This window comes from Bufo bufo, chromosome 2 (genome assembly GCF_905171765.1).
Source record: "Bufo bufo chromosome 2, aBufBuf1.1, whole genome shotgun sequence".
NCBI lineage: Eukaryota > Metazoa > Chordata > Amphibia > Anura > Bufonidae > Bufo > Bufo bufo.
This window is the reverse complement of record NC_053390.1, coordinates 151342335-151361631: the sequence shown is the minus strand read 5'-3', so window position 1 is coordinate 151361631 and position 19297 is coordinate 151342335. Positions and strand designations below refer to the sequence as shown.

At 44.7% G+C, this 19297-nt stretch overlaps 1 protein-coding gene across 4 annotated transcripts in view; it reads right to left on the bottom strand.

Moving 5' to 3' along the window:
* The window catches only part of PAM (peptidylglycine alpha-amidating monooxygenase), a 190600-nt gene that overhangs the window by 148992 nt on the left and 22311 nt on the right, over positions 1-19297 (bottom strand). For all 4 annotated transcript variants that reach the window (XM_040421586.1, XM_040421587.1, XM_040421588.1 and 1 more), the window contains exon 4: positions 5495-5552. In XM_040421586.1, coding sequence (XP_040277520.1) covers positions 5495-5552 — 58 coding nt within the window. The remainder of the gene's footprint in view (positions 1-5494; positions 5553-19297) is intronic.

The following is a 19297-nucleotide window of genomic DNA, read 5'->3' as shown; positions in this document are numbered from 1 at the left end:
AGCAATATCCAGTCCCCATAGCTCTGTGTGCTTTTATTGGGGGGAAAAAAAAAAACCGATTTGATACATATGCAAATTAAGCTGAGATGAGTCCTGTACGTGACTCATCTCAGGGACAGGACTCATCTCAGGTTAATTTGCATATGTATCAAATCGTTGTTTTTTTTTTTCACAATAAAAGCTCACAGAGCTATGGGGACTGGTTATTGCGGATGTGCTAGCGGCCATCTAGCAACCCATGTCCTCAGCTCTATACACAAAATCCAGGTGACAGGTTCCCTTTAAGTCCCTAACAAGGAGAAAGCTTATTACCAGTTGGGAAAATAGAGAGATGATTGATGCAGCAACCTTCATTGTCATCCAGAGCCAGAGAAGCCATGCTCGGCTGTCAGAAGCAGACAGGGAGGGGGGCTAGGTGGGCTAGGAATCGAGGGTTTAGTGGGTGGCTGGAAAGGAAACTGCAAAGCCTGGAAGTTCTGTGGGGAAGTGCCAAAAAAACAGCTCCGTACGTGCCCGTGATTTTGTGCGTTTTTTTGTGCTGATCTGTGCCAAAAACCATGAGCTGAAATGCATTTTGTATTGAAGTAAAGATCGTTTGTTAAAAAAGTGTTAAAACATTATCAAGAATGGACTGATTTAAAAATAAAAATAAAAACACAACACATGCAGATTTCACGTTGAATTTTGTAAGCGGATTTCAAAATACGTCATGTGAACATACCATAAAGATTTTTAATTACCTTGAATAATCTTGTTAAAGGGGTTGCACAAGGATGGGGGGATGGGGGGGAAGGGGTTGCACAAGGATGGGGGGATGGGGGGGGGAAGGGGTTGCACAAGGATGGGGGGGAAGGGGTTGGGCAATCCCATTCTGTCGGACCTGCATTGGGAAAATGACTTACCTGCTTCTCGATGCTGGCTCCCCGCTTCTTCTCCTGCAAGCCTGCGATGCTCCACTGGGTTCCATCAATGTCAACATCTGGTTTCACATCGTCGCAGCAAATCAGTGGCCGCGACCGTGTCAAACCAGATGTTGACATTGACGGAGCCCAGCGGAGCATCGCAGGCTTGCAGGAGAAGAAGCGGGGAGAGCCAGCATCGAGAAGCAGGTAAGTCATTTTCCCTTTTTCAGGTCCAGCCGAATGGGGTGGTTTGCCAAAAACCTCCCCATTCTTGCACAACCCCTTTAAGCATGACATCATTCCCTCGGTCAGTAATACACAGCTATACCAGGTTTTCCACAGGGGTCTCTTAGCAGCCACGCGGTTTTGTACATTACAGTGTGTTCTTCTCTCTCATGCACAGAACCAACACCCAAAACCTACGTGAAGAAAACTAAGAGAGGAAAAGTCGGCTTGCAGCTATACAAAATTGCTAGATAAGAAGAATTATTAGAAATATACTCCTATAAATCATAGTGATTATACTAAAGAATAAAACACAAACACAGCTGTGCCCACAACGTCCTACGGATCACTGAGAACGGCACACTGTATTCTGGCATCGCTGGACTCTTCTCCGAGATTAAAAAAGGAGCATCTCTGGTTATTAAAACCAACAGAACAATGGAGCTCTTCTTGTAAACCAGCCGCAAAGTAGCCATGGGTTGGAAGATCTGCCCTTAAAGTGGCCCTCCATTAAAAAGCTGAAAATGCTGACATTTCCAGGAAAGAAGGTGCCCACCCTACACCCAAAGTTATCCATACCTGGTGTCCTCTGTTGTAGAGATCCAGGGGGCTTCATATGGGCAGCTCAGATTTCAAGCAGCTGTTGAACCTGGCATGCCACCAATCTGAAGACCCCCATCAATCTTGGGACCAGGTGGGTACAACTTTTATAGTGGATGCTTTCCCTATGGGAAAAATCTGCAGGGTCACTAAGTAGTCAAGTGAAAGGGAACTGTCCAGAGAGGTCAGCGTGAAGTAGTGTCATTTTATGTGTAAATATGTTTTAGGTCTCATCCACATTTCCGTTTTTCACCGACATGTGCTGTCTGCATTTTCCACGGACAGCACACGTACCCATTGATTCAAAAATGTCTGTTCACATTTTAATATTTTTTTACTGACCGTGGGTCAGCAAAAAAATCACGAAGTCCTGCACTACTTTGATCCATAATGCGGACCAAGCATGCCCATAGAAGTCTATGGGTCCGTGAAAATCACGGACACACCACGAATGGCATCCGTGGTGCGTCCGTTTTTTCACTGAAGACTGACAGGAGATTCTTTGGAAATGAATTTTCAGCTGAGGAAGGTCAGTGATTTACGGATGACACACTGATGGTAAAAACGGATGCAGAGACCAACCACTGATCCTTCACGACATCGTCACAGATGAAAACACGTATGCTTTTTTTTTCCACAGACGTGTCACTGACACAGAAATGTGAATGAGGCCTTAGGCTACTTTCAAACTAGCGTTTCTATTTTCCGGTATTGAGATCAGTTATAGGGTCTCAATACCGGGAAAAAAAAACGCTTCCGTTTTGTCCCCATTCATTGTCAATGGGGACAAAACAGAACTGAACAGAACAAAATACTTCAAAATGCATTCCGTTCTCATACCGGAGAGAAAACCGCAACATGCTGCAGTTTTCTATCATGAGTTGCGTTTAAAGGGGTATTCCCATCATAATGATCACTGTTAAATCTGTTAATGATTTGACAGTGATAATTTTTGTAAATATATTTGATTAACCAATTCCCACCGTTTAGGAGAAAATTCATCCCCACTTTACTCATTGCTGTCATTCGGTCTCCCCTGGTTACGGCCACCACTCTTCTCCGGAATCCCGGTGGCCGCGCTTGCGCAGAAGACTCCTATTTCTCCCGGCCGGGCCGCTCGCTGTCCTGAACGCGCACGCCGCCGCCGCGTATGCACGATGGTGACTTCTTCCTGGTCAGAATAGTACAGAGCTGCGAACGCGCACGTTCAGGACAGCGAGTGGCCCGGCCAGGAGAAGACTTTAATCAAGATAAAGCCCGCCCCCAGCCAGAATCCAGGAAGTGAACGGCGCACTACCAGCAGCAGGTAAGTATGAAAATGCAAAGTGGGATAACCCCTTTAACTCTGACACAATAGAAAACGGATCCGTCCTCCATTGACTTTCAATGGTGTTCATGACTGATCCGTCTTGTCTATATTACAGATAATACAACCGGATCCGTTCATAACGGATGCAGATAGTTGTATTATCAGTAACGGAAGCGTTTTTGCTGAACCCTGACGCTAGTGTGGAAGTAGCCCAAGTCTTGTTGCTTAGGCTACTTTCAGACCTGCATTTTTGCTGGATCAGGCAGAGGATCAGGAAAAGCGCATCCGGTCAATAATACAACCGTCTGCATCTGTTCAGAACGTATCCGGTTGTATTATATCTAAAATGAACAAGACGGATTCGGTACTAAAACCACTGTAAGTCAATGGGCGCTGGATGTGTTTTTTTCCGTGTCCAAAAAACGGATCCGGCACCACTGACTTACATGTTGCATGTGTTTTATGCAGTCTTGATTAGTATTCCATGACGCGTGCAAAAGCGCTGCTTGCAGTGGTTTAGGGTCCGGCATAGGAATGCAACAAATGGTTCCAGTTTTGTCCCCATTGACAATGAATAGGGACAAAACTGAAGCGCTTTCCTCTGGTTTCGAGATCCTCGGACGGATCTCAAAACTGAAAAGGAAAACGCAGATGTGAAAGTAGCCTTATTTGTGACCTGTGAACTAGGAGCCCAAGGCCTTCATGAGCTGCAGCCCTGCGCTGATTGACAGCTTTCTCCCTACTGCTGTGCATAGTGAATACATTGGCAGTCAGCAGCAGGACAAATAAACAGTAAGTTCTACAAAACTAGCAGGTATTCACACATAAATGACACCCGCAGCTGGGACCCAGAGGGGGGCAGCAGCATAAACAGGCCGACAGGTTCCCTTTAAGCAAGATGTGCCGTAATAGAAACCAGATTGATTGTCATTCAGCATAAGAAATGCATCAACATTGTTTTTTAAAAACATATATACAAAAAATACATAATACATGTCCTGTTCACTTTCTTACACTCCTTGTATCAGCCACATTCCCTGCCACGCGAGGAATGCTACATTTCCCAGGAATGCAGACAATTATGTCTGAATTCCAGGGATGATGTCACCGCACTTTTTTTTTTTCGCTTTCCGTGATTTTTCTGTATAATCACAACAGCATATGCTGCAAATGTAAGTGAGCCTATCAGCTTGGCAATAAAGCTTCCTTCAACTGAGAGATGCCAATAAGAAATATTTTAATCTTTTCAACGAATCAGAAAAGCCCCAAGTTCAACCAGGGTGAAATACTAAACAGAAGCAGCGTCTTCCACCCCCTTCCACCCAAGAAAAATTTGTTTCCAGAGCACACGGTTACCATAGCAACCATGGAGCCTTGGCCTCTTGAGATTCGCCATTCTTAGCCTCCTAGATCGTTCAGATTTGCCACTGATCACATCTACAAAGCAGCAAGATCAAGCAAAAACGTACTCCGTTTCATATGAGAACATGTCTAACTTCAATGCAACAAAAAAAAAAAAAAAAAGAAAAAAAAATACCAAAAAGAAATATCTATCAACAAATGATTACACATTATGCTAGCATGTTTGGCAGCCAAAAACATGACATCATGGCTCGGGGGGGGGGGGGGAATTGGAGCTGCAGTGCTGGAGTAGAGGGGGTCAGAATGGTATAGCTTTTTTTTTTTTTAAAGTGTAACGGTCATTCCATTTTTTTTATTATTGTAAGGTTATAGGGGCAGTGATGACCATTTTTGTAATATACTTTAATTACTGAAATCGTTTTCTATTAGAAAAACAGCTCTAAAGTGGCCCATTTTGAGCCTCAGCAACGCTCCTCTGTCTTCGGTTTACATTACAGTGGAGACTTGCTAACACTGACAGTTATGTAAACAGAAGACAGGAGCATTGCTAAGGCTCAAAATGGGCCACTTTAGAGCTATTTTTATAATAGAAATCTGAGATTTCAGTAATTAAAGTATATTACAAAAATGGTCAGTATCACTTTTCCGATACATAAAAAAAAAAAAAAAAAAAAAGAGAAGAATGACAGTTACACTTTAATACCTTCCCATGACTTTTAAAATCACTTTGCCATAGCCGGCACATTGCTTCCCAAAGATATTAAACACTTTGGGTAAATGAAAAGCCCATACAGTGGCACAGAATTAAGCAGCGAGCCAGTGACAGAAAGCCGATAGCTTACAAATGGCGCTGCTTGGTAATGGTTGCCAAAGGCATCGGCATGCGACTCCCCAGCTTCAATTACTTACACCGCCCCCAAGACACAGTTTGTTATCTTGACTCTAAGTAGCTTTTTTTCTGCTTTGCTGCCGCATTACATAAGATAAATGTCAGTTTAGGTCTACGTGACAGACGATTACCTAGGATTTCAGCAGAAAAACAGTTGAATAATGCAAAGAAATTAAGGAGGCTCCTTCTACTCCTCATAATACATACCTACAAAGGCTTCATCCTCAAGCGGCAGCCGGTAAGATTTGCAGAGATAGGTGTCAGACTGAAAAATAAAATGGATTGCTCTTAGAAGCACAGAAACATTCATTGGGATTGGACGCATTTACAACACAAGCAAAGATCATTAGAAAGTGACAGTTTAATTTACAATGTAGACAGTAAAGGATGTACGGCCTCATCATGCGGAGAACGCAGGAGATCAACAGATCATAAGAGCAGGCGCCCATCTCTGTGTAGAGACCCCTGTACATGGACCGACACACCAGACGATCATAAGGGACTAATAACTGCCTGCTTGTTACAGGAGGTGAAAGCTGCATTTACATGTAGCACTCAACTCCAATGTATGGGGGATGAATGATCGCTAGAGGGATCGCTCACCCCCATACGCTTTCATTATTTCTGGTCATCAGATCACTATTTACACGGCACAATCTCCTGCCCAGAAATGATGATTGAGGGGCCTGAACCAGTGATGCTTTAACCTGGTGAACAAGTATTTGCTTGTTCATCGGGTGATCGGCAGCACCATAAGACAGGGCAGTTAGCTTTTTACCCCAGTCTTTGTTTCCTCTATAAGCCCGTCTCCAGTCATAAATGTTGGTAAATTAGTCAGGGCCATTGTACCAGCCACCGCCACCACCGTGCGACAAAATAATGTTGCATGGGCATTTAAAAAGTCACAAAACAGGCATGTGAGACTTAGGTCTGACCAGTATCTTTCCAATCAGACCAATAGTTGGTGTGTATAACAAAAGATCTGTGTGTAATAGGCCATCTGACCAATGACTGTAATCTGTAATTCAGCCCTTAACGCTACAAACTGGTGTCGCCCCATTGCTAAATGATCCCCTGTGTATCAATCTGCTCAGCTTCTCCTGATCTACACGTACATCAGGCTGCACTGCATTTCATGGTGACAGGTTCTCTTTAAACTCATGTACACCTTTACGCAATTTTCCATGAAAGCATATTGCATAGAAACATGGGAAATTTGTGGCTAGAAGACTGACCCAAGCAGAGCCTGAGACACCCAACACCTCCGAAAGTAAAAAAGTTTAAGGTATGCAGAATCATACCAACTATGTCCATACAGACATCTTTACATATCCACCAGGACTGAAAAATATCAGATGCAGATGGTGTAAACATTCATGTCATGGAATAATGTCCCGAGTAGACACAGGGGGTGATTACATCTGCAACTGCTCATCTCATCACGCTTAGGTAGGAAAACACCCCCTCCTAATCACAACTATTAAAAAGCACCTAGTAAAGGGTGTGATAACACAAAGAAACATTCCTGTATCCCCCAGGGGTTACTGACGGCTGTACAAGGGGCCCAGATGACAGTAACAGGCGGTGATCTTGTTTCCCGATGTCACCATACCACCCCTCCCTTATACACAGCATTAGGTGTTGCAATCCCAATATTACACCGAGAATGTTTTCCTACAATACCATACAATGTCAGAGTCTAATCTGATAACAGGATCTAATCTCTAATCCTTATACTCTAGCTAGAGCCGGAATTTAAAGCCAAGACATGTTACAAATGTCCTGGCCACAAAAGTGTTAAAGGGGTTTTCCAAGACCAGGAAGAAAAAAATAAAACACACACACACACACACACACACACACACACACATACAGGAGAAACTCAAAAAATTTGAATATTGTGCAAAGTTAATTTATTTCAGTAATGCAACTTAAAAGGTGAAACTAACATATGAGAGACTTATTACATGCAAAGCGAGATATTTCAAGCCTTTATTTGTTATAATTTGGATGATTATGGCTTACAGCTTATGAAAACCCCAAAGTCACAATCTCGGGTACCCTTTGCTCAGGGGGTATGGATTAATTAGCTGACGATGCTCCTTTTTTAATCTCTGAGAAGTGTGACACTTTGAGCCTAGAATATTGAACCTTTTCAAAGTTCTAATTTTAAGCTGCATTAATGCAATTCCTTTTAAGTTCCATTACTGAAATAAATGAACTTTTGCACGATATTTAAATTTTTAGAGTTTCACGTGTGTGTGTGTGTGTGTGTGTGTGTGTGTGTGTATATATATATATATGTATATGTGTATACACACACACACACATATATACTCCTTCAAGACTGTTGGAAGACCATTTCAGGGGACTACCTCTTGAAGCTCATCAAGAGAATGCCAAGAGTGTGCAATTCAACTATGTAAAGAACAAAGTATTTCAGAAGAATATTTAATTAACTCAGATCTAGGATTATTTTTGTGTTCCCTTTATTTTTTTGAGCAGTATATATACATACACACACCGGACTATAAGACGCACTTTCCCCCCCTAAAAAGTGAGGCAGTGCGTCTTATAGTCTGAATGCTAATGACCACTTCTATTATGGGAGGGAAGCGATGTGCGGCTGTACTCACCCTCTCTGGTCTTCTTCTGGGTCCAGCTCTCCACTGTAGCACATGCAGGCGCACACTATGACCCGACTCTGTGCAACATCAGGTGACAGAACAGCGCAGGCTGGAAGAAGTCCAGGGAGAGAGAGTGGCAGCACCATCCAGAACAAGCAAGGAAAGTTTATTTCATTTATTTATTTATTTTTAATGTCCAATCTGAGGTCTGATGGAGGTTGGTAGTCTGATCTAAGGCTGATGGAGGTTGGTGGGTCCGAGGGTTTGATCTGAGGTGGATGGACCTTGGGGGTCTGATAAAATATTTTTTTTGTAACAATTTAGTAGCACTGTTTATGCCAATGTACTGGAGGGGATGTATATCTCACTCAGAATGCTCAGATGGGTTAGGAAAAAGAATCCAGGAAAGCTGTGCGGTTTCACCAGTAGTTGAGGCGAGTTTCTTTAAAGTGTATAAGGGTGCCTAAAAAAAAATTCTGCGACTGAGAATCAGTTCCATTCATTTGAATGGGGAAGAAAGCCTATGGATTTCTGCAAGCTCTATTCAGGTGAATGGAATTGATTTTCAGTTGCAGAATCCGCAGCGTGTGAAGGCACCCTTATGGGCCTGGATTTTTACTGAATGGTGGGTAGGTGTCCGGTACAGCACTTTCCTCCAGCCTGAGATGAACCCAGGTATAACTGCTGGTCTCATAATGTGGGGATATAACAGGGCTGAGAGCCTCAATCCGTGTCAGTGCCTGGAAACTGCATGACCTGTGGTAGCCGTGCAAAGCCTGATAAAGGGGATTTATTTTTGTGTTTGCCACAACTATGTGGATGTGTAAAAAGGGACTAGTGTCCTGTGTTGGCTAGAAAATAAAAGCGGTTTGGCCTTTTAACCCCAGTAATTTGTGAAGAGGGTTTACAGATTTACAGGAACACAAATTATTGTGTAAATCTCAACTAGAGCTGTATGTGGTATGTATCTGTCCAGCAGGGAAGTGAAGGTAAAATATATACATATACACACAGATCGTTGTGAGATGTCTAGGCTAGGCAGAAAAGGTAGAGCAGACCAGCAGAACCTAGTAGGACCTGAGTTATAAAGCTTCTGCATTCAAGTCCAAGCAGAGAAGAAATCTAGCACTGCTAATAACATTAAAGAAATAACATCACAGCTTCTTCCACGACCTTTCAAAAGCCAATCATTTATCACACAGAAAACACAAACCCAGCAGGAAATCAATGGAGAAGTTGGATCATAACATGGCCGAAGGATCATCTGTCTTCTCAAGAATACAGAATTACTGGGCCTTGGAAGAGCGCACAGTGTACGCCCCCGTTGCTTTCTCTGTGTTAACGAGTTCTGCAGAACTAGCCGAACTATTGGGACTTTGTCAGCACTTTGTAATAATCCATGATTCCATGCTACAGATACACAAAAAAGAGCATTGGGCTGGTGGGGACCAAGTCAAATACACAAGAAGTTTTCTTGGTATAAACATAGCAAAGGAAGTACAGTAAGTGGAATTACTAAAGGAGTAAAGAGGCTGGCCAACATTTTCATGTTGGTGGCCTATCCTCAGGATAGGTCATCCATATCTGATCGGTGGGGGTCCCTGGTGTCGGAACCTCCTTAGGCAAATTCCTTTAAATGGGACCGAGCTGCACGCAGGCCATGTGACCAATGAAGGTGACATCACTGGCCTAGGAACATGCTGCAGCGCTCACTGGATTGTTGTGGCCTCATCAAACAGCTCAAAATCTCAGACAACCCCTTTATTACGCCACAGAGAACTTCTATCTAAACAAACGTGGGCACAGCCTGCCTCTAACTTCTCCTTTCTAGAACTCAGGGGCAAATCAGAACTATCTTTTTTAGTGTCCTCAACAATTGCCTTTGCCCGTGCTTGCCAAATGAAGCTTTTTGGTGCTGATGTTGGTGCTTTCCATATGTTATAAACTATGGCATGTCTAATGTAGAAAGACACCCAGCAATTTTCTTAGCAAGATAGTCTTTGAATGAGGGATCCTAGGTGAACTGGAAATTGCTCTCAAACAATAAAGCTTATCTGCTGTCTTTAACGTAATCCAGATCTGTTATTCTGGCAGTCAGGCGAAACGCATATCTCACAAGCTGGGAGCCAATTCCATTCATAGCTTTTCTCACCAGGAGCCAATATGATAAGGACCTGTTACTGAAACACTCACATCTAGAAACCGCTCCAAAAATGTCTTACTTATCAGCCTGAAGAATTTTAAAATGGGATAAGAAAAGACTAACAAAGCAATGCAATAAAAGCAAATGGGACATAAAAAGTACTGGATTTCCCACACCATAAGGCCTCATGCACACGATTGTGGTTTGGTTTTGCATCCAAGCCGAATTTCTATGCCAGTCAGATGCGGACCCCTTCACTTCTATGGGGCCGCAAAAGATACAAACAGCACTCCGTGTGTTGTCCGCATCCACACGTCTGTTCCGCGGCCCAGCAAAAAAACATAGACAAGGATAGGACTTCCCTATTGAGGGCCAGACGTTCCATTCCACAAAATGCGGAACGCACATGGCTGTGTGCATGAGGCTTAAGTGGAATGGGAACCTGAAGCATTAAGTGGAATGGGAACCTGAAGCATACCTTCCAACCGTCCCGGATTTAAGTGGCTGTCCCGGTGCGGGGGAGCTATGTCCCGTTTCTGGCAGCTGTCTGGAAGTAGAAACAGTTGCCTGTGTATTATGATTAAGCAGAGAGCCGGCACCAGCTCCCTGCTTCATCATTCCTCCCCCCTGCCACCTTTCCACAACTCTTATCTGTGTGGGGGGTGGGGCCGGACGGCAGTCAGCTTCGGCTCCGCCTCCTCCACAGACCAGAGCAGCCAACGTCCTGCTGCTGCTGCTAGGAGCAAGGTAAGTATGTGGTGTTTAGTATGTGGGGTTTTTTTACTTTCTGTGAGGGGCACATAACTGGACATACTACTGGGGGGGCACATAACTGGGCATATTTGTTTGTTGGCATAGATTATATTAAATCTGCCGGGCAACCTATGCCCACTTGTGACACAAGCATGGCGTGCACCAAACTTTGTGAGTTTTTAAGGCTACTTTCACACTCGCGTTTTGGGCTGATCCGTCATGGATCTGCAAAAACGGATACGTTACAATAATGCAAACGCATGCATCTGTCATAAACGGGATCCGTTTGTATTATCTGTAACATAGCCAAGACAGATCCATCATGAACTCCACTGAAAGTCAATGGGAGACGGATCCGTTTTCTATTGTGCCAGAGAAAACGGATCCGTCCCCATTGACTTACATTGTGTGCCAAGACGGATCCGTTTGGCTCAGTTTCATCAGACGGACAGCAAACCGCTGCAAGCATCGTTTTGGTGTCCGCCCCCGGAGACAAACTGATGCATTCTGAGCGGATCCTTTTCCATTCAGAATGCATTAGGGCAAAACTGATCAGTTTTGGACCGCTTGTGACAGCCCTGAACGGATCTGACAAACATAAACCAAAACGCAGTGTGAAAGTAGCCTAACAACAGTTTTCTGGCATACAGGGGTTGATGATTGAACCTCAATGTGCATATTATGGTGTGGCCAACTCAACACCTCATCTCCAGAGAGAATGTGATCTCAAAGTGACACCCGGGGCATTTTCATATGAAATCATGGACTCCGGAATGTGGATCCCACATTCCTAGATTTCTACTGGATTGCCCAAAGTCCATCTGTCAATACACAGGTTAACTGCAGACAATTAAGGAAGACCTACATTTTTGACAGATGATGGGCAACAGAATTCTCTCCCAACGCCTCCTCTCCACTACACATACATGCTCTGCGTGGCCAAGTGTGCACATGTTCTTAATGGAGAGAGGGGAATAAGCCACTAGCAGGCACCTCTGGGGCATGTTGAAATCCAACCACCAAATCCTTCTCTCGTCTGGCATCTGCCATCAGGTGAGGGTCAGGAGGTTCTATACAATGGTCGCCAGTCCTGACGAAGATAGCTGGCTGGCCCATCAATAATTTGGTTCTACAGACTCATGGTTAGTACAATGGGAGCCCTAGACTCTCCCTCTGCTATGGATATTGTGGCACGTACTGCAGATTGGTTTCTACTTCCTTTACCCTACAAGAAATAGTATAAGCACAATAGCGTGGCAGTATCACATTTTCAAGTGCAATTATAATCTTTTACTAGAACAAGCGACTATCAAATAACAGAAAAGGAAATACGTTTGCAAATAACAAAAGGATTATATGGTAAGAAAATGAACATACACAGGACACTTTAGTCATAAGGTTTCTCAAGACAATCACAAAGGGGTTCCTGGTCAATAAGAAATGTCTATTGAATATTCTATTTCCGAGCTGTCTCTCAAGACTAGGCCTTTATAGACAATTTGTCACGATTCCCTTTATTCAGGTAATACAAAGTAATACATGAACACAAACACTGGAGAGGAACAGCAGAGGAAGACTTAAAGCGTAACTAAACCTTTGACTAAAATTTGAATAAGATGTCCCTAACGCCCTAATAAAACTTTCTAATATACTTTATTCGTTTATTTTGTATTTTTATTAGACTTTTCACTACCTAAAACGCACCTGTGCGCTTAAAACTGAGACATTTCTGTACACTGCTGATTACGGGCATGACATTTTACAAATGGGGCCGCAGAAGCAGCGAGTACGGGCAGGAGCCCCCCATGTACTATGCCAGGATTAGCTGATCGGAGTGGGCTCCTCCTTCTGCCTGCTCCGCTACCTTCAGCATCCTGCCTGTACTGCCCCTAGTAATGAATCCTATAGCGCCGCCAGTGGCATGCTCCGAGCGGCCAAGGAAAGAAATAGTGGAACATAGCGCCACGGGCTCCCATGTCCTGCTGCAGTATCCAACTGCATCACTGTCCTGAGTTTAGGAGGGCACCTGCACCCACCAGCGAGGTACATAAGTACCTGATTCTCTCAGTATAAATTAACGCCTCATTCACACGTCTGTGTCCGTGCTCAAATCCGTGTTTGGATTGTGTGTCCGTTTTTTGCTGTCCGTGCGCCATCAGTGTTTCACTGACCCTGCACAGCTGAATTTTTTTTTCCAAAAGCATCTCTTCCCAATGATCCATGAAGCATGGATACATCCGTGTGGCATCCGTAGCTTTCACGAACCCATAGACCATAATGGGTGTGATGGATCCGTGAAAACTGACAAAATAGAGCAGGCATCCGTGCTAAAAACACTGACCCACCGACCGTGCTAAAACACGGATGTGTGAATACACCACATTAAAATGATTTAGGACGTGTGCTGTCCGTGGAGAACACGTACAGCACATGTCCGTGAAACACTGACGTGTGAATGAGGCTTAACACAGAGCGCGTCAGATCATTATGTACTCGGCCAGAAGCCATCAGAAGGGCTTAGGTAGGACCCTGGGCATCAGCCCACCTGGAAATATCCCTTTAGGGTCTATGGTCTGTCCACCCCCGCTGCAGACACATGAATGGCAGTGTGGCCTCCCACTAAAAATGATGGGAGGCAGTTTCTGTGTGGCCGCCTGTCAGCTTCCTGGTGTAGAATCCACAATAAATTCAGCCTGCAAAATATTCCTTGTGACCGGCCCTAGTATTCTGTTGCTTGGACACTGCTCAGCCATAAAGGAAAAGTGACGAAAAGTGTGGACATGTCCCTAGCCCCACAGGCAGCAATGGATGTGACGCACTGTGTATTTTGAGGCTACGATCATTTCTCTGTGGGATCAGAACAGACGATCTAACCTTTGGGGTGCATTCACACGACCGTAAGTGTTTTGCGGTCCGCAAATTGCGGATCCACAAAACACGGATACCGGCCATGTGCGTTCCACAATTTGCGGACCGCACATGGCCAGTGCTATATAAGAATAGGAATGCTCTATCTTTTTGCGGGGCCATGGAACGGAACAACGGATGCGGACAGCACACCGCGTGCTGTCCGCATCTTTTGCGCCCTATTGAAATGAATGGGTCTGCACCCATTCCGCAAATTAGCGGAACGGATGCGGATCCATTTATACGGTCGTGTGAATGCACCAATACTCCCCACATCCATCAGGGGGCCGTCAGTGGCCAGGACTCAGTCGCCGTTTCACTAGTCATCCTTCCTTGGACCACTTTTGGTAGGTACTACTATCCCTTATTATATGTTTGCTGCCAAGCCACCGTACCCGCTAATTGCTGGGTGGCGCCTGTACATGCTGTGGTTTCAGGTCAGATGCAGCCCAGTAACTGCAGTGCGGTACCCACAGCTCGGCCGCACGTCCACCTGACAGGAGCCACTGTAACAAAATGATCAGTTATTCACTTTACTTTCAGTGGTTCTAATATTATGGCTGACTGGTGGAAAAGCACCGACATATTCCACTGCAATGTACAGAGGTCATCAGTCCCCAGTGGGGCTACAATCTAATTTCCTACAGACACATGCACACACTAGGGAACATTCCGACAGGAAGCCAATTAACCAGGTCCCGGAGGATACATGTAAGCCATGGAGAATATACAACCTACATCGTAGTATACAAAACTCCAAACGGATATGCAAGTTTCATACAAACCCTGGGGATATGGGACTGGTCCGGCATACTAGTGCCACACTGCAGCAGGGCTCTGGTACTCTTTTCTTGATTTATAAAAAGTTTGAGTAAATGACTGTGCAAGCGCCGCTATTTTCCAGAATCTCTGCAGAGCTTTTGACATATTAGCACCTTATGTCTAAACCTTGTCATTGCTTTTCCCTTTCCCACTGGTGGTTCTTTAAAGGTGCCTTTAGTGACACCCGCTTCATGCCTCCTGATGTAACTGAGTGACTGTGGGGCCAATTGGTCTTAAGACCGTGGGGCCGCCGCATGCAGATCGTGGACCCACTCACTTGAATGGGGTCCGTGATCCGCATCCAACTGTCTGCACCGCAAAAAAGTAGTGCATGCGCTACTTTTTTGCAGTGCGGAGGCACAGACATAAAACCCATGGAAGCGCTCCCTCCGCACCACATCTCCCGGATTGTGGACCCATTCAAGTGAATGGGTCCGCATCCATGATGCAGGGTGCACACAGACTGTGCCCGTGTACTGCGGACCCGGCAACGGCCGTGGACATGAGCCCTTACACTGATCCAGTAGTGGTTTACTGGCTACTTTCTAGAGCCATCTACCATGTGGCTGGATTGTAACGATTTGCGTCTTTTTATTTGTGATCCATTCTCTGTTCTATGGTTGTTTTTACCATTTTAAACTTGATATTTATTTTAATTGGGAAATAAAAATCTGCAATTTCTGTAGAATGCATATTGGTTTGTAAAAAGGTACAAACATTAATCTCGCTTGGTTATCTCAGTGGGAGAAATAATTCCCCACTGGTCTTGTGGAAGACGAAGGAGTTAATATTTTATTAGGCCCCATTGACCCTATTTCTATACTGAGTGCGTCCCAGTCTCGCTTAACCTTTTCAGTCGGACCATCACTGGGACCAAAGAGTGCTCCCCTGCAGTGCCTCAGAGCATCACACATTACATAAGGGTAGGCCACATGTGCACAACCATCTCCAGTAGTCTGTTTTGGCAGAGGAACAGCCTACCAGAGTTTGCTGTATCCAGCATAGCCAGATACTGCCACACACCACCAGATGCCCATTAACTTGATTTGAACCCGACAGCAGCAATTTATCCCTCTGAAAGCCACATTTATGCAGGGAAGTAGCTGGATCCCTGTCGGGTGCCAATATAGTCAATAATGCCGATAAGGTAAACTCCAGTAGTATGTTCCTCTGACAGAACAGACTACCAAAGTTTTTGCAGCAGACGTGAACCCATCCTAATCTATGCAATGCTCTTCTACAGGCATCTTTATCTGGGCATATCAAGAGAACAATAGAGCTGTCACACTGTCATCCCAATTCTACACCTACTATTAGCATGAGGATTGCCCTGCAGATAATATCTTCCTCTCACAGCAGCAGTAAACTGGCAATGGATTACCTATTTACATAGTAGCTCTTATGTGTTGACTGCTACAGGATGACATTTTTTATTTCATTTTCAATGAAATGAAAAAAAGAAATACAGCCCAAAATTCAAAAAAAAAATGTTTTATATGAATATCGGGGCCCGATTGTAATAGCCGTATGCCTGTTTTCTGGTTTAGATAAGTTTCAAGTGCAGTTTGCAAGAACATCTCCAACTTGTTAGGAACGGTGCAGGAAACACCAGAAATCTACTCCAGTTCCTGGCTGGAGCAGCTTTCAGTTCTGGTCCACTGACAGCAGAAGATGCAACAAAAGTATTAAGAAGTGTCCACCTTTTAGTAAACTGGTTGGATCTTTCTCCAGGGTTTTCTTTTTACTGTGAAATACCAGTCTTTGGTAAAAATCCCCCAATAAGTTTATTAAAATATTTCTTTCGGATGGTAGTGTCCCTTTAAGGGAACAAGTGCCAGGCTCTGTATGGTAGCCTCAAACCAACACCAGGAAATAGGGATGTTGGGGATCATTTACTATTCTGAAATACGCCTAAATTAGTTGTATTTCAGGTGCAGATTAGTTGCGCCACTATCTGCGACTTCGCCCTGCTCAAGCCAGGTCTAAAATTGTGGGCGTGGCGTGGGCGGGGAAGGGGGCGGGCAGACGAGCCCTGTTTTAGGCGTAGAAAATAGTCTAAAGGTAAGGCTACTTTCACACTAGCGTTCGGAGCGGATCCGTCTGATGTTTCATCAGACGGATCCGCTCCTATAATGCAGACGTTTGCATCCGTTCAGAACGGATCCGTCTGCATTATAACTTAGAAAAATTTCTAAGTGTGAAAGTAGCCTGAGCGGATCCGTTCAGACTTTACATTGAAAGTCAATGGGGGACGGATCCGCTTGAAGATTGAGCCATATGGTGTCATCTTCAAGCGGATCTGTCCCCATTGACTTCCATTGTAAGTCTGGACGGATCCGCTCGCCTCCGCACGGCCAGGCGGACACCCGAACGCTGCAAGCAGCGTTCGGGTGTCCGCTCACTGAGCGGAGCGGAGGCTGAACGCTGGCAGGCGGATGCATTCTCAGTGGATCCGCCTCCACTGAGAATGCATTAGGGCCGGACGGCTGCGTTCGGGGCCGCTCGTGAGCCCCTTCAAACGGAGCTCACGAGCGGACACCCGAACGCTAGTGTGAAAGTAGCCTAAGACAGCTAGCAAGCGGTCTTTACATTTAGAAAATGGCACTGGATGTGCCAAAGTTATGGAGAGACCTCAGCCTCTACACAACTCCGGCAGATCCACCGCCAGCTATGGTCTAAAACGCCGGTCTAAATGAATGTGCCCCTTTGATCTTTGCTACAAGAAGAACCCTTCCCTTACGCAAAACCCTCATAATAATGGGAGCCAATAAATACACCATAAAAAAAAACCTATAAAAACTAAACCCAAGAGCAGCACAGATGCACAGCGAGCAGAGTTTAAACGTAGCCCGTCAACATGAAAAATACGTTTCAATCAGGCCGTATTTAAGTTATCTGGAAGAATTACTGTGCCACTTAATCACTGCACAAGACATTGCATGCCTGGTGTAGCATGAAAAGATTGTGGGGCCCAATTAAAGAAGCTCCTGCGTGCAGACTCCTAATGTTCTTCATACATTTATTGTGCGGAGCTTGAAGGTCTACAGGGAAACAAATGAGCCTCCAGTTTCCTTTCCCTCACTAATGGGATCCCTTTTATTTCCTCAACAGAAAAAAAAAAACTTCCATCTGCAACAATGAGTCATCACGTACTGCAGCATGACAACAGCCCTCATCCTCCGCAGCCTTCATAGGTGCAGGAAGGGTTAGGAAACCATACATTTACCCCTCTTATAGGACACAAGGGTTAAAAAGCAACGCACGTGTAGCACAAAAGCCCTATCATACTTATGGGATGACGTGGAATTTAGATTGTAAGCCCCAGTGGGGACACAAGCTCTGTACAGCGCTGTGGAATACGTTGGCACTATATAAATAAGAAATACTAATTTTGAGCAGAGTACTAATATTATGTTTTTTAGTCAAAAAGTGTTACTAACTCCTTGGTGTACAATGACCACCCCTCGCTTTCATTCAGGGGTAATAGTACCCCGCTAGGTCGAAGTCAGGCTAGTTTCACATCTCAGGCAGGCAGGTTGTTCTCTGCCGGAATTTTCTGGATCCGGCTCTGCCGGATGCAAACAACCGGCCAATATGCTGAGAATCGGCCGGGCAGAAACCGATGCCCACTGTGGTTTGTGTCTGGCCAATTCCCGGCATTCTCTGCCGGATCCCAATGCCGGAGTTGTCAAGCTAGCCTTACAGTCCATGGGGGAGATTTATCTAGACCGGCGCTTTTCTGGATATCCCCTGTGCTGCCGGAGGAAGCACCTAACTCATGACAACAAATCAGAGTTGGCTTCATTTGCGCCAGCGTAAACGGAGATAGATCTGTCGGGGAGACTGACAACGCCCCCTTTAGGAAAAGTGACGAGGGTGGCATAAAATCCGAGAGATGCGACAGTATTTTTTAAAAGCTGCAATTTTAAAAAGCCACATTTTACAAGTGGTGTGCGCCTTTTGATATATGAGGTGAAACAAATCACCACTTTTGATTTGTAACTTAAAGGGAACCTGTCACCGGGATTTTGTGTATGGAGCTGAGGACATGGGTTGCTAGATGGCCGCTAGCACATCCGCAATATCCAGTCCCCATAGCTCTGTGTGCTTTTATTGTGTAAAAACACGATTTGATACATATGCAAATTAACCTGAGATGAGTCCTGTCCCTGAGATGAGTCACGTACGTACAGGACTCATCTCAGGTTAATTTGCATATGTATCAAATAGTTGTTTTTTTCCCACAATAAAAGCACACAGCGCTATGGGGACTGGGTATTGCGGATGTGCTAGCGGCCATCTAGCAACCCATGTCCTCAGCTCTATACACAAAATCCCAGTGACAGGTTCCCTTTAAGTATTTTTTTGGCGCAAATGACGCAGTTATTGATAAATGTCCCCCACTGTCTTTTCAGGTGCAAGCAAGATGATAACTCTCTCTTCAGAACTACAATGTCGAAGGAATGCAAGATGGCGGTAGCATCCTGGACCACCAGTGCAGTAATACCATCAATGACCAGTGAATTACACTGTAGTTCCGGGCTGCCCATGACTTACATTGCTCACAAAGAAGGGATACAGTACAGGAGATCTTTTCCACTTTTTTGCATAATCTGAATTAGGTTATTTACCAGGGGATTTGGAACAGGTATGTTTGATGTGCTTCTTTTTCAGAAGCACTGATTTCCCCATAATAGTGACAGTAGTCACAGTTAGTTAAAGGGGTTATCACATGATTGGTGTAAAAAAAAACAAAAA